Source organism: Symphodus melops (genome assembly GCF_947650265.1).
Source record: "Symphodus melops genome assembly, chromosome: 1".
NCBI classification, from domain to species: Eukaryota; Metazoa; Chordata; class Actinopteri; order Labriformes; family Labridae; genus Symphodus; species Symphodus melops.
The window spans coordinates 6,601,665-6,614,679 of NC_136691.1; the positions used below are offsets into that span (position 1 = coordinate 6,601,665).

The window sequence follows — 13,015 nt, forward strand, 5'->3', positions numbered from 1 at the left end:
AAATTCGGTATTTTTTGCTCAATAATTAAATGTGCTTGATTAACACCCCTGCACTTGGTACGCTCCTCGCCCTCTGACTCATGACGCTCTAGCTAACATGTCTGCTCGTCAAGTGTGTTTGTAAAAACGATGGCAAAAATGTCTTAATGTTGGAAATATAGATACTCATCTAACTGCGTTTCTATTTCCGACTGGAGGACATTTATCATATAGTCATTTATGGTATGTAAAACATTCACATGCAAAAAAAAATCGTGTCTAAAAGCAAGCTCAACTGTAGTTAGCATGTCAAATACAAAAAGAGTTTGCCGGGTAATTTATTTTAGCCGAGGAGCTAACAACCAAACTGTTCACGTTTCATTCATTTTCTGCACGACACGCTGCAGCTACTTTACACAGCAATAGTATTTTATTTAGTGTTCAATTTATATTCAGACCATGTTGTTGTTTTTTTTTAAATTATGTGTCGGTTGGATTAGTGTTGTGCTTCATTGTAAGCGACGTCATCAAAGGTGCATTACGTAGATTTGGTAGTGAAATGTGAAGCAGTTCTAGGCTTTATTTATCTAAACTGAATACACAAACATTACTCAAAGAAAAAAAAAAAACACTGTTTGGAACCAAAAAACGAGCGTTTCACTGTTTTGGGCCCTCCACTATAAATTCTCGTTTGGCATTTTAACTTCAAACAGTGTGTCAGGGACCAGACTTCCCTCTGTGTATGGGGTTGTGTGTTATTTACCATAATACTAGTGTGTCTAAGCATAGCTAAACTCTTGTGTTGATGTTCTTTCAGTGTGGCAATTTGAAGAAACATGACGTCCATTATCAAGCTGACAGCCGTGTCAGGCGTTCAGGAGGAGTCGGCTCTCTGTTACCTTCTGCAGGTGGATGAATTCCGCTTCCTGCTGGACTGCGGCTGGGATGAAAACTTCTCTATGGACATCATTGATGCTATGAAAAGGTGATTCTGTGTTTGTTTGTTTCCATGGGGGAATCAATAAATGATTGTCTTATTATTATTTAAGAGGAAGTTGAATGACTTGGAGGCTGTTCTTCTTTTTTTGTGTCTTTCAGTTGTAAAGTCTGTTACTTGTGTTGCTGCTTGTTTTAGACACTCTTGAAAAAGAGATACTTTTTTAAAATCTTGATTACTTTTGTTTAAATCTCGATTACTTTTTTTCTCTTCCTGGTTAGATGAAAAATTAAACCTGTAACGTCCATTTTTCCCTGCAGATATGTTCATCAGGTCGATGCTGTGCTCCTCTCCCACCCTGACCCCATACACCTGGGAGCCCTGCCGTATGCTGTGGGGAAACTGGGTCTAAACTGTACCATCTACGCTACAATCCCAGTTTACAAGATGGGTCAGATGTTCATGTATGATCTTTACCAGGTAAGAAATGCCGTTCATGTTTAGTTATTAAATCAAAGGGCTTGACTTCATGACCCATGTTTTTCGAAATCTCATCCTTCTTTCCACTTAGTCTCGAAACAACAGCGAGGATTTCAAACTCTTCACCCTCGATGATGTGGACTCTGCTTTTGATAAAATTCAGCAGCTGAAGTATTCGCAGATCGTCAATCTAAAAGGTAAATTGATCGCAGATTCTCCAGGATAAAACGAGAGGAACCTGTATTCGTGCATCACAGACAAAGAAGTGTTTAATGTCTTTCGTTCGACCTGCCAGGAAAAGGACACGGTCTCTCCATCACGCCGCTTCCAGCTGGTCACATGATTGGAGGCACTATTTGGAAAATTGTTAAGGATGGGGAGGAGGAGATTGTGTATGCTGTGGACTTTAACCACAAGAGAGAGATGTAAGCACACAGTAAACATTCACGTGTAATGCATTTTGTTTTCGTTTAGGTTGAGAAAAGTATTTGATGTCCTGTTTTTTTTCTTTTTCTTTTTTTTTTTTTCTATTCCAGCCACCTCAACGGCTGCACACTGGAGAGCATCAGTCGCCCTTCTTTACTCATCACAGACTCCTTCAATGCTACATATGTGCAGCCACGTCGTAAACAAAGAGATGAGATGCTGCTCAGTAAGTCATTTTACGAGACTCTTTTAAATGCTTTTAATTTAACAATTATTACAGCAGAATAAACATTTAGGATAGTTGCAATCATCTGATAAATGAGGCGAGTAATCCTTATTTAATTTCAGCATCAAACTGTCAGTTTAAGATATATCTTTCTTTTATTGATAAAGGTGATTTTTAGATACAGTCTGAAACAACAATTCTATACATTGTTGAAGATCCTTGCAATTGGAAACGGTTTACATTAAAAGCTACCTCCACGGGGTCGCCGGTGGCGCAGCGGCAGTGCGCGCGACCCCACGTATTGAGGCTCAGTCCTCGCGCGCGGGCGGCCCGGGTTCGTGTCCGGCCTGTGGCCCATTTCCCGCATGTCTCTCCCCACTCTCTCTCCCCCTTTCCGACTCTATCCACTGTCCTCCCTCTACAATAAAGGCAAAAAGGCCAAAAACAAATCTTTAAAAAAAAAAAAAAAAAAAGCTACCTCCTTAATTGATCTCATACATGTTTGATTTTTCTGTCTGCCTTTCCTCCTTTTCTGTAAAACTGCTTATTAAAAAAATAAATGTAATAAATGAAATGGTTTGAATATTAAAAAACTGTTCTCATTGTGAATTCAAAGCTAACGTGATGGAGACTCTGCGTGGTGACGGAAACGTCCTTATCGCTGTGGATACAGCTGGCCGCGTGCTGGAGCTGGCTCAGCTGCTGGATCAGATTTGGAGGACAAAGGATGCTGGGCTGGGAGTTTACCCGCTCGCTCTGCTGAACAATGTCAGCTATAACGTGGTGGAGTTCTCCAAGTCCCAGGTATCAATCATGGGGTTTTGACATTACAGATGATTGTGTTCTATTCTGGAGTTGGTGATGTAGCGCGATGGTTGTTTAGATTGTTGAAAGCGAATCACTTTAATCTGAAAAATGTACATTATTTTATCTTTACTTAGCAACATCTGTGCACAGATGCAGCATCAAATTCTTTAAGGCCCATAGTCAACTGCATTTGACCAGCATGTATTGTTGCTCTCCCGTCTTTCTCTAGGTGGAGTGGATGAGTGATAAGCTCATGAGATGTTTCGAAGACAAAAGAAACAACCCATTCCAGTTTCGTCACTTGACACTCTGTCACAGTCTGACAGACTTGGCCCGAGTGCCCAGTCCTAAAGTGGTACTCTGCAGCCAGCCCGACCTTGAGTCTGGCTTTTCCAGAGAACTCTTCATCCAGTGGTGCCAAGACGCCAAAAACTCTGTGATCCTGACTTACCGCACCACACCTGGAACCCTCGCCCGCTACCTCATTGACAACCCAGGAGAGAAGATGCTGGATCTGGAGGTGAATGTAACAATAATGGTGCTGATTGACTTTACAGGAAGGATTTTGTTGTAGGGTATATCTGTCAGTCTTAACATGTTAATTGGGACGTTAAACTGAACTGCTGTGTCGCACTTCTGACTGAAACAAGATACAACCAGTTACAAGATACAAGGTGGGAAATAAGTTTTTAGTTTGTCGAAAATTAGCAAACGTTAGCTTCAGGTGAGTCAGACCATTTGAAACGTATGACAGGAAGAGAAAATACAGTTACTTGGTCAGATAATAGTCGGATGATGTTTTATTAACGCATATTTGGAGGATAAATGAACATTCAACACATCCACGTGAAGTTCATGTTTCTCACATTGAGACCCAGCGGAGGTAACAACAAAAAGTGTAATACTTTCATTTGCTCTATGTTTATCTTTGTCTCTCCTCGTGACAGGTGAGGAAAAGAGTGAAGCTTGAAGGCAAAGATCTCGAAGACTTCCTTGAAAAAGATAAAATAAAGAAAGAAGCAGCTAAGAAGCTGGAACAAGAAAAAGAGTAAGTTCATGCAGAAACACTTCCTTGGTGTATTAGAGCTGTTAGTCTGTTGGAAAAACAAGACATTTGATTTTCACAGCGTATTAACGGCACACAAAAATGCGAATGATGTAAAAAGTGCACATAATGGTTGAACTGCACATTTAAAGCGGTAAGTTAAAATCTGTAAAATGGAGAGAAGTTTTCAGACTTAAACACAAAGTTATACTTTTGTAGTTGAACACAAATCTGTTATCTGAGCTTGGAAGAATTGATTCTGTTTCTTGCTCCGGTAGGGTGGATGTCGACTCCAGCGATGAAAGCGACATGGACGATGATCTGGATCAGCCAGCAGCCGTGAAAAGCAAACACCATGACCTGATGATGAAGGCTGAGGGGAGCCGCAAGGGCAGTTTCTTCAAGCAAGCTAAAAAGTCGTACCCGATGTTCCCCACACATGAAGAGAGAATTAAGTGGGACGAGTACGGGGAAATTATCAGGTAGTACATTCTCTGAAAAAAATCAACTATAGAAAGATGCAGGAACCTACGTTGATCTAGATCAGCAGCCATCTTTAATGGCTAATTTAACTTGTTATTGTTCTGTTACAGGCTAGAAGAGTTTCTGGTTCCTGAACTACAAGCCACAGAGGAGGAGAAAAACAAGTTGGAATCTGGGTTGACAAACGGTGATGAACCCATGGACCAGGATTTATCTGTCGTACCTACAAAATGCATCTCCAGCATAGAAAATCTAGAAATCAGGTCAGTGAGTCTTTAAACTGAGTGCTTTCATTTCCCTTTGTTGGGTTGTGTGCCAGAAGCCCAAGTAAACAAAGTATTTTTTGTATAAATTCAAACCCAGCATGCAGCTCAAGTATAGCGTCTTAGCTGTAAGACAACTGCCTGCCACTAGGGGGCAGCAGCTCCATCACTCCCCGCTCTGCAATCTGGATGTAAACAAGCACCGTGCTCACCTTTAGCACGGAGCCGTTTGGCTCTGTTACAATGTAGAAAACAGAGATAGGTAGGCTAAACTAGCATGTAACCACTCAACTGGAGCTTTATGTTAGCAACACAGTCATGTGGATGTTAACCTTTCAGGAGGACTGAAGGCTGGCATTGCTAGCACTGCTAACGCTAACACACTGCAAACCAATTAGTCATCGTTTACCAATAGAGGCTGCGATCCCGTGTTTCGCCATGTTAGAACGATAAAGCTAATTAGGGTGGTTGCCTGAAAGGCAAACCACACTACTACTATTGTCGATATTATTATTATTCTTCGCCTTATTATATCCTAAAAACGGGCCGCGCTACTCCTCCCACAGCGTTTGCGCCACACACACAAGAAAGGTATCAAAACGACCGACTTGGCCCCAAAAAGTGTGCTATTACTTTGTGGAAACCTCGGGCACACGGTTTGGACACAAATCGAGTTTAAGTGACAAAAATTTGGCCAAAATTTGCCCCATTCAAAGTAGATGGCAAAATTTGAAATCCTAGAGTGTAACGGCCAAAAACTTCAGTTTTGGAAACATATTTGTAAATCGCCATCCTGAAGTCATTGTTGCTCGCATATATAAACAAAATACATCAAAATAAAGCTCTGAGTGTCCTCTCACTCATAAAGCAAAAAATAAAAACATAAAATGTTCCAGTCTCCCAGGAGAGGAATTTGTTTGACAGTCACGCACCACATACACACACATTGGGCTCACACTCTAAGTGATGTCCAGAATTTCACAATTTTCACTCATGTTTTAAAATTGCCACTGTGGTCCCAGTCTGAATGTTAGATGAAAATAAAATACATCAAAACGTGCGCCTATTTGTTCTGTCGCTCACAGTCCAAACTGATCGGTGACACCATGTTTAGTTTTTAAGATATTTGAGGTTTTGCGAGCAGTGGTAAGCCATTCAAATACATTGATGGAATGTTCTGGCAGATTAAAGCTGAATGTCAAGTGAGCAGTAGGTATTCAGAGAGTGAAGAGTGATGACATCATTGTTTCAGTGTGACAGAGTTCTGTCTCAGCTGTTAGATGGCACCATTCTTACTGCTGTCCCACACATTCACGCACACACAGACTCTCACGCACACACGGCAACCACCCTCACAATTTCTGCTGGAATTGTCTAGTTTCTGACTGTTCTCTGAATGTTTCCTTAACGTCTGTATGAATTTAAATTTGCGTTTAATCAACTTTGAAATAAGTTACCTAGGAACGTGTGCTATCTTATTATTAGTTACTCCCTGCAGCTGATCTGTGGCTGATATTACAGCGCCCTGTTGGAAAGTCAGCTTTTAAATGAATTCTCAATATAAAGATAATTTTATATCTACTCGACATGTCTTTTTTTTTTTTTCCTTTACTCAAATAGATAAAGTCTTATTCTTTTGGTTTTTTAATCTCCTGCAGAGCAAGGGTGTCCTACATTGACTACGAAGGTCGCTCTGATGGCGACTCCATCAAGAAAATTATTAACCAGATGAAGCCCAGACAGCTGGTGATCGTTCATGGGCCGCCGGAGGCCAGCCTGGACCTGGCTGAATCCTGCAGAGCTTTCAGCAAGGACATCAAAGTGTACACGCCCAAACTGCAGGAGACTATCGACGCCACCAGTGAAACACACATCTACCAGGTCAGCAGTGGTTCAGAGCTTATGTGTTTACCCATTTTGCATGAATGAATAAATGATCACTTCAATATATTTTATCGATTTTAAAATCTACACGGTAAGAGTGATCATTTTTTATTTGTATTACACTTTAAAGACTTAGCTATACGGTTGTTTCTATATAGGCTTAAAGCATCAAATCCATCCTCAGTGTCAGGCTGATGTGTTCCTCTTGTCTCGTTTATCATGCCAAAGGTGCGCTTGAAAGACTCCTTGGTGAGCTCGCTGCAGTTCTGCAAAGCCAAAGACACTGAGCTGGCGTGGATCGATGGCGTGCTGGACATGCGGGTGGTGAAGGTGGACATGGGAGTGATGCTGGAAGAGGGGGTAAAAGAGGACTCGGAGGAAGGCGAAATGGCCATGGAAGTGGCCCCGGATCTTGGCATCGACCACAGCGCGGCAGCGGTGGCCGCCCAGCGAGCCATGAAGAGCCTGTTCGGAGAGGACGAGAAGGAGGTTTCTGAGGAGAGCGACGTCATTCCCACGCTGGAGCCTCTGCCATCAACTGAGGTCAGGCGGCGGACACTGTCAAACACAGTTGTTGTCATTATTGCTGATTTTTGGCACATTTTCTGCACCGTGCTCAGAATATGGATAGGTCCTGTGTCCACTAAGAATTTATCTTTTTGATCCGGCAGCCCCCAATAACCTGAGTTTCAGAGCATTTCTCACCAGCACTGGTGCTTTGTTACTAATGCTCCGTACATGTATAGGTCATATTTATTTGTGCAGTCAGACACAGGACAACCTGCAGAGAGTATCTGATGCTGACTCCAATCATGATGCTTTGCAGGGTAAAATGTCAGAAAGGCAAAAAACTGTGCAACAGCAGAAAGCTGAATTACCTGCTCTGACACCGACTTTGTGGCAGCAGCACTGGATTGAAAATAACTTTAAAGAAATGATGGATCTTCTCTTATAGACTTGTTTGCATTTATAGGTCATTCAGTGTCCTCAGTATTAATTTCAGTTTGCTTCATATCCAGCTTTAAAGTCCTCACAGAAGCTTTAAGTGCTGGGAATAAAAAGATGTTTCTCTTATTGCTGAGAAAAAAATTCTGTGTCCTCATCACATTCGTGTTGGTCGTAAATGGGATCATAATTGGCTCATATTTTAGTTGTTGAGTCACTAATCATGCATGTGCAAACACATTTTAACCCTGTACATGCAGGGTTTCCCCCTGCAGCACATTTATGAGCGAACTTCTGTCTGCATGTACATCAATTGCACAGTGAAAGTCAGACAACCAATGCCAGCGGATAAACATGTCTTGTTCTTGTCTCATGTGGTTCCTCTACTATGTGTCCACAAGGTCAAACGAGCGATCGAGACAGCCATCAGTCTGACCGACGCTCTCTCTTCTTTTCTCCCCTGCAGATTTCAGGGCATCAGTCGGTGTTCATCAACGAGCCGCGCCTGTCTGACTTCAAGCAGGTCCTGCTGAGAGAGGGCATCCAGGCCGAGTTCGTAGGAGGAGTGCTGGTGTGCAACAACATGGTGGCTGTCCGCAGGGTGAGTGTCCTTCCCACGGGCTAAGCTAGCGCGAGATCCATCGGTTCCCTGCGACGCTTGAAAAAAAAAATGGAAACCCAGCCAGTGTGGAAGACATATGGCACAGGCTCGTGTTTCAGCCAAAACCCCGCAAACAAAGAGCTTCATAGTGAATCATATTTAGATCTTTGATTTGTAGCCAGAGTTTGAGGGAGGTTGAAAGAAAGAAGCATGAAAGGACCTTTATATAAAACCTAACAGAATGAAGATGCCTCCAACAAATGTAACTTTAAAGACTTCTCAGAAAGGATACATCTGTCTCCATCTATTATCTGCTCGTGTAACGGAAGACACCTCAGACGCCTTCGAAACAACCTGCAGAGATTTATCACTGCCACAAAGAGTATTTATTGCCTCAGCCACAACAAGGAGTGAAAATAGTTCCCATAAAAACCAATACGAAAAAGTGCTGTGATGATGTGTAAACATTCTCCCTTAAGTTTGATGATGAATTATTCATCCTGAACAGGCAGTGCTTTAAGAAATATTGCAGCTTAGTCTGTATTCACAGAAACTCGGCAGACGCGGTGCAAGCTGTAGATTTAGTCCGTAAGTGCCATTTTGAGGATTTATAGGCGATGCATCAAAATGTCAGCGTTGCGTTGAAACTGTCTTTGAGTGATGTCGTTCAGATTAAACTGTAGTTACTGCAGTTTGATGACTGGAAGCATTAAGAGTGATTTGTGTTTGGTAACAAACTTCTCAAACACCTCTTCTCTTCGATCGTCAACTCACATGTATGGCTGTATGTCTCCTCAGGGCTTCCGTACCATATGCAGTAGCTGTTGAGTGAATGAGAGAGAGAGAGAGAGCTGCTGTCATGTTTGAAGCTCGATGATGCTCGTGTGCAGAGTTGCTGTGATTGGCTGTTTATGTGCAAGCTAACCTTGATTGGGTGTTGATTGGTTGCTAGTTTAAATAAAAAAGTGCAGACTAAGATCAGATCCACGCTTATTTGAAAGAACATTTTAATATAATACTTTTAAGTGATCTGCAATGATCAACTTTTTAATAAAATAACGATGCCTTCTCAAACTTTCACAAAATCTCTTGATAAGATACTCATAACTGTACTGAGCAGATACAACAAATAAACAGGCTGATCCACACCATGTGGACTTTAGTGTAATGTTCAAACAATGTCCTGACCAGTGAAGCGACTCTTATCAATTAACAGCCAGATTCATTGTTTTTGTAAGATTACATTTGTACCTTTTTATAAATATTTAAAGGGCCAGATTGAGGTTGTTCGAGGGCTGACTTCTGTCGACAAGTTGCACATGTAATAATTCTTTATGAGAGGTGAATGTACTTTCAAAATAAAATATCAGCTCTTCACACAAACTGGATGATTAAACATGAAGAGTAAACAAACACAGCTTGTCTAAGTGGGATAAGAAACCCCAGTGGCACATGAGAACATCTGACTTCAGAAGACGGAAAAAAGAAAAAGCACAGGCAGAACTTGTGAACGAAAAGAAAAAAGTCGAAGTGAGCCAGGACACCAACAACAAAATGCATAATTGACAAGAACTTAAAATAGGAGCAACCCAGAAAGTGAAATCAAAGAGAAGGGAGACTTTGTTTCGTCTGTGTGCTATTTAAAATCTTTGAAGTGGATTGACTCATTAGACATTTAAATCTGTGAACGTCTCTGGGAAACCTACTTTTTTTATTTTATTGAAAAGGTCAGAGCGAGCGCTACAGCATCGTCTGGTGCATCTGTGTTTAAAGCTGAAAGCATGTTGAACTGAAGTGTAAATGAGTGTGACGTGTGGACCCTTATGACCCTGACGTCTTTGTACTTTTTGTCCAGACGGAGGCCGGACGCATTGGCCTGGAAGGCTGCCTGTGTGACGACTACTATAAGATCCGGGACCTGCTGTATCAGCAGTACGCTGTGGTATAGCAGCAGCAGCAGCAGCAGGAGGAGGAGGAGGAGGACACGCCGCAGAGAGTTAACCACAGCAACACAGAGACAATCTTCACAGAGGACTTTACTGAGAGGAGCAGAGTCAAACACACTCAAATGCTGCTCTTGCTGTTTCACTGCAGACCTTGTTGTAAATTTTCCCTTTTATAATTTTGTTCAAGGTAACTTTTTTTATTGTGTTTGTCTTCATAATGTTGGAGGCAGGTGACTGACCTTTGTATGAGCAATCGTATGGTTCATTACTCAATTCAGCCCACTGTACAGAAACATTGCAAGTGATGCGTCTCCCCTCCAATTCTGTCATTAAAAAACATGTTTCTCAAATTTGAATCGCTGGTGAAGTTTGTCCCAGAAAACCACTGATACATGTGAGTAATAAATCTCAATACTTTAGTAGGTAAAAACTTTTGGCCTCAATGCCTTGTCCCAATCCTGAGGCTCCGTCTGATTCCCTCCCTCTGAACAAAAATGGACACAGTGGGCCTTTTTCAAACCAACCCCTACACACTCCCCCTACATGACCAAGTGCACTCCGTCAGAAGTCACACTCGCAGCTGAATGAAGTCCCCTCCATCCAGGTGTAGGGTAGAAATACAGCAGCAGGCATTGGGACAAACTTCACTCTCTCAGGTGGAAACAGGAAGTGTGTGTTACCATGGTTTCTCAGCGGCATCCTGGGGGAATTGCTTATTATTAATGTACATAATACATTCTGTAAAAGTCTTTATGTAGATTATTTTTCTCTAGTAAATTATATTACCGTAGACTTGTAGCGAAACGATGAAATGGAGCCCACATTCATTATTGTAATTTATAATTTAATGTTTAATTTGTTGTAATATCAAAGAACAGGTTGTCTTAAATGAAAGCACAGACAAGGAGACTATAAATGAACATCACAGCAGCAAAACGTGTATTTTCTTTGTAGCCAAATTAAGTTTTACAAAAAAATCAAAAGTAGAACAACGATAAATAAATAACATTGAGAAGTTGTCTGCAACATAATTTAATATTCAGTTTTTGCAACGGTCCCATTAAATATAAAACACAATCAAATAAACATCAACAGAAGGAAGAAAAGAAGAGGAGGCTTTTATTTGATCCTCAAAACAATAAACACGTGAAGATGTTGACGACTGTATGACGATATTAAATGTCCATCTTAGTTGGAGCAGTGTTTTGGTTTGTACAAACACTTACACACAGAACTTACTTTTATAGAGGTCGCTCCTTCCGTGACTACCGGACGCTATCGGCGTTACAAGTGATCATCAAGTCGGCATCGGTGCAGACTCGCTGGCGGAGGGTTTTATGGCCCACTATCACTCCCCGCTAAGTGGTTTGAGACTGACTTAATATGGCGGGCCCTCCGCGTGGACGCGCAAACGGAGGGGTAGTAGGTAGGGCTAGGGTGTAGTGCACGTTTTGAAAAAGATCCAAACTGTCACAGTTTGTCACACAAATAACATTAGTGGGAGGTAACTTTTTCTTTTGCATGAAGTTCTGACCTTTCAAGAGTCAGGCTTATTAAAACTGAAAGCTGTCTGTTTATATCTGCAAAATAAACAAGAAAAACACAGAAATAGACATCAACAAAAACAATGTCTATAGAGTCTATTAACATGTAGGTCGTTACAAAACCAACTGTATACTACTTTTCCCATGATGCAATTCTGATAGAATCTTTCATGAACTTTAATTGGACCTTTCCCCTGTCTGAGTTCCCACAAATGCAGCTTGTAAATGCAGGAGATGTACTGTCATGTATTCACAGTCTGACCTGAGATAACATCATGAAGCTAGTTTTCTAAATGTCTTTACATTCTCACTAGAGGGAGAAGAAACAGCTGACTCGGGGCAAAATACTTGTATTCAGCAGGTTAATTTTGATGTATCAATTAATGTGTATTATGTTCAACTAAAAATATTAACAAAGGTACTGAAGAATGTTTCCCTGGGTTTATTGTTCTCCTACTAGTGAACTAGTAACTGAGTTAACAGCAGATGGAGACATTTTTCAGCTGCATCTAATCTGCCTCTGAATACCCATATCAAGTCTGCCCATGTAGCAGGACCATCAGTAATACAGCAGTGAGATGACATTGTGCCTGAAATGATAACTGGGATTGAATATTATTCAGCCTGATAGGTATGGAGCAAGCTATGATTAACATCCATCTATTTTTATTTTACGTAACTGTCTCTCCACGCAAAAAGAAAACACAAAACAAAAACTGTTTATCTCTCTGGCTGGTTTTTCTGGGGTCAAAAAAAAAAGAAGAAGAAATGCTTCAGCGGTTTGTTTTCTTATCTTTTTCTGGCACACATGGATATCCAGCCTCACCTCTGCTGTGCTTCACTGAGGTCTAACCGGTGTATTAGAAAGTCAGGTGATAAGCCGGGGATGCTGCTGGCGGTTCATGGATGGAGGTGAGGTTGGGCTTGTCATTTTGCTGGAGCGATGTGTCCTCTGCACATTGACTCAGTTGATTACGTTTGCAGTGTTGTGTGAATCCCCAGGGTAGATCTTTAACACGGACAGCTGCAGAATGCTACTTTTATGGACACAACCAAAACAAGCCCTTCTTCTTTCTCTGCCTCTTTACAACTCCTCTTCATCATCCCGAACTCTCCTACATCACATGTGCATCATAGTGGGGGAGACTCCTCCTACACTGATAGCCTGCTCAGCACACATAAGGGGGTGCACTCACACAGAAACACAGAGAAGTGGGAGAGTGCGTTTATGTGGAGGGATGTTCATCATGCACATGGTTGGAGGAGTTAGACTTGAGCACGGATGGCAGGATGACGTGCCGGCCTGTTTTTATACAGTTGCATAACATACAGTTTTGCACTTTAGAAACATTAAAATTTAAATGCTCTCTTTTAATCCGTGGCTCACAGAGAGATAGATAGATAGATAGAGAGAGAGAGAGAGAGAGAGAGACACTCAAAACTTTCATG

The 13,015-nt window shown here is 41.5% G+C and overlaps 1 protein-coding gene across 2 annotated transcripts; it reads left to right on the plus strand.

Moving 5' to 3' along the window:
- The first annotated feature begins 67 nt into the window (after positions 1–67).
- Positions 68–10,145, plus strand: cpsf2 (cleavage and polyadenylation specific factor 2). Of its 2 annotated transcripts, none has more exons than XM_079368403.1 (15): positions 68–222; positions 797–964; positions 1,237–1,396; positions 1,488–1,593; positions 1,692–1,821; positions 1,933–2,048; positions 2,665–2,852; positions 3,085–3,375; positions 3,803–3,903; positions 4,179–4,382; positions 4,494–4,646; positions 6,305–6,527; positions 6,759–7,073; positions 7,942–8,076; positions 9,932–10,145. In XM_079368403.1, exons 2-15 carry the CDS (start codon positions 816–818, stop codon positions 10,022–10,024), a joined length of 2,364 nt encoding a protein of 787 aa, XP_079224529.1. In that variant the 5' UTR covers positions 68–222; positions 797–815; the 3' UTR covers positions 10,025–10,145. The 2 variants fall into 2 exon arrangements, with proteins under 2 accessions (XP_079224529.1, XP_079224530.1); XM_079368404.1 differs by lacking the exon at positions 68–222 and adding an exon at positions 451–512.
- The last annotated feature ends 2,870 nt before the right edge of the window (positions 10,146–13,015 follow it).

Coding starts and splice junctions, on each gene's coding strand:
- cpsf2 (XM_079368403.1), top strand. CDS start 816: ATGACGTCCATTATCAAGCTGACAGCCGTGTCAGGCGTTCAGGAGGAG. Junction 2,049..2,664: donor AAGAGATGAGATGCTGCTCA/GTAAGTCATTTT, acceptor GTGAATTCAAAG/CTAACGTGATGGAGACTCTG. Junction 4,383..4,493: donor GAGTACGGGGAAATTATCAG/GTAGTACATTCT, acceptor GTTCTGTTACAG/GCTAGAAGAGTTTCTGGTTC.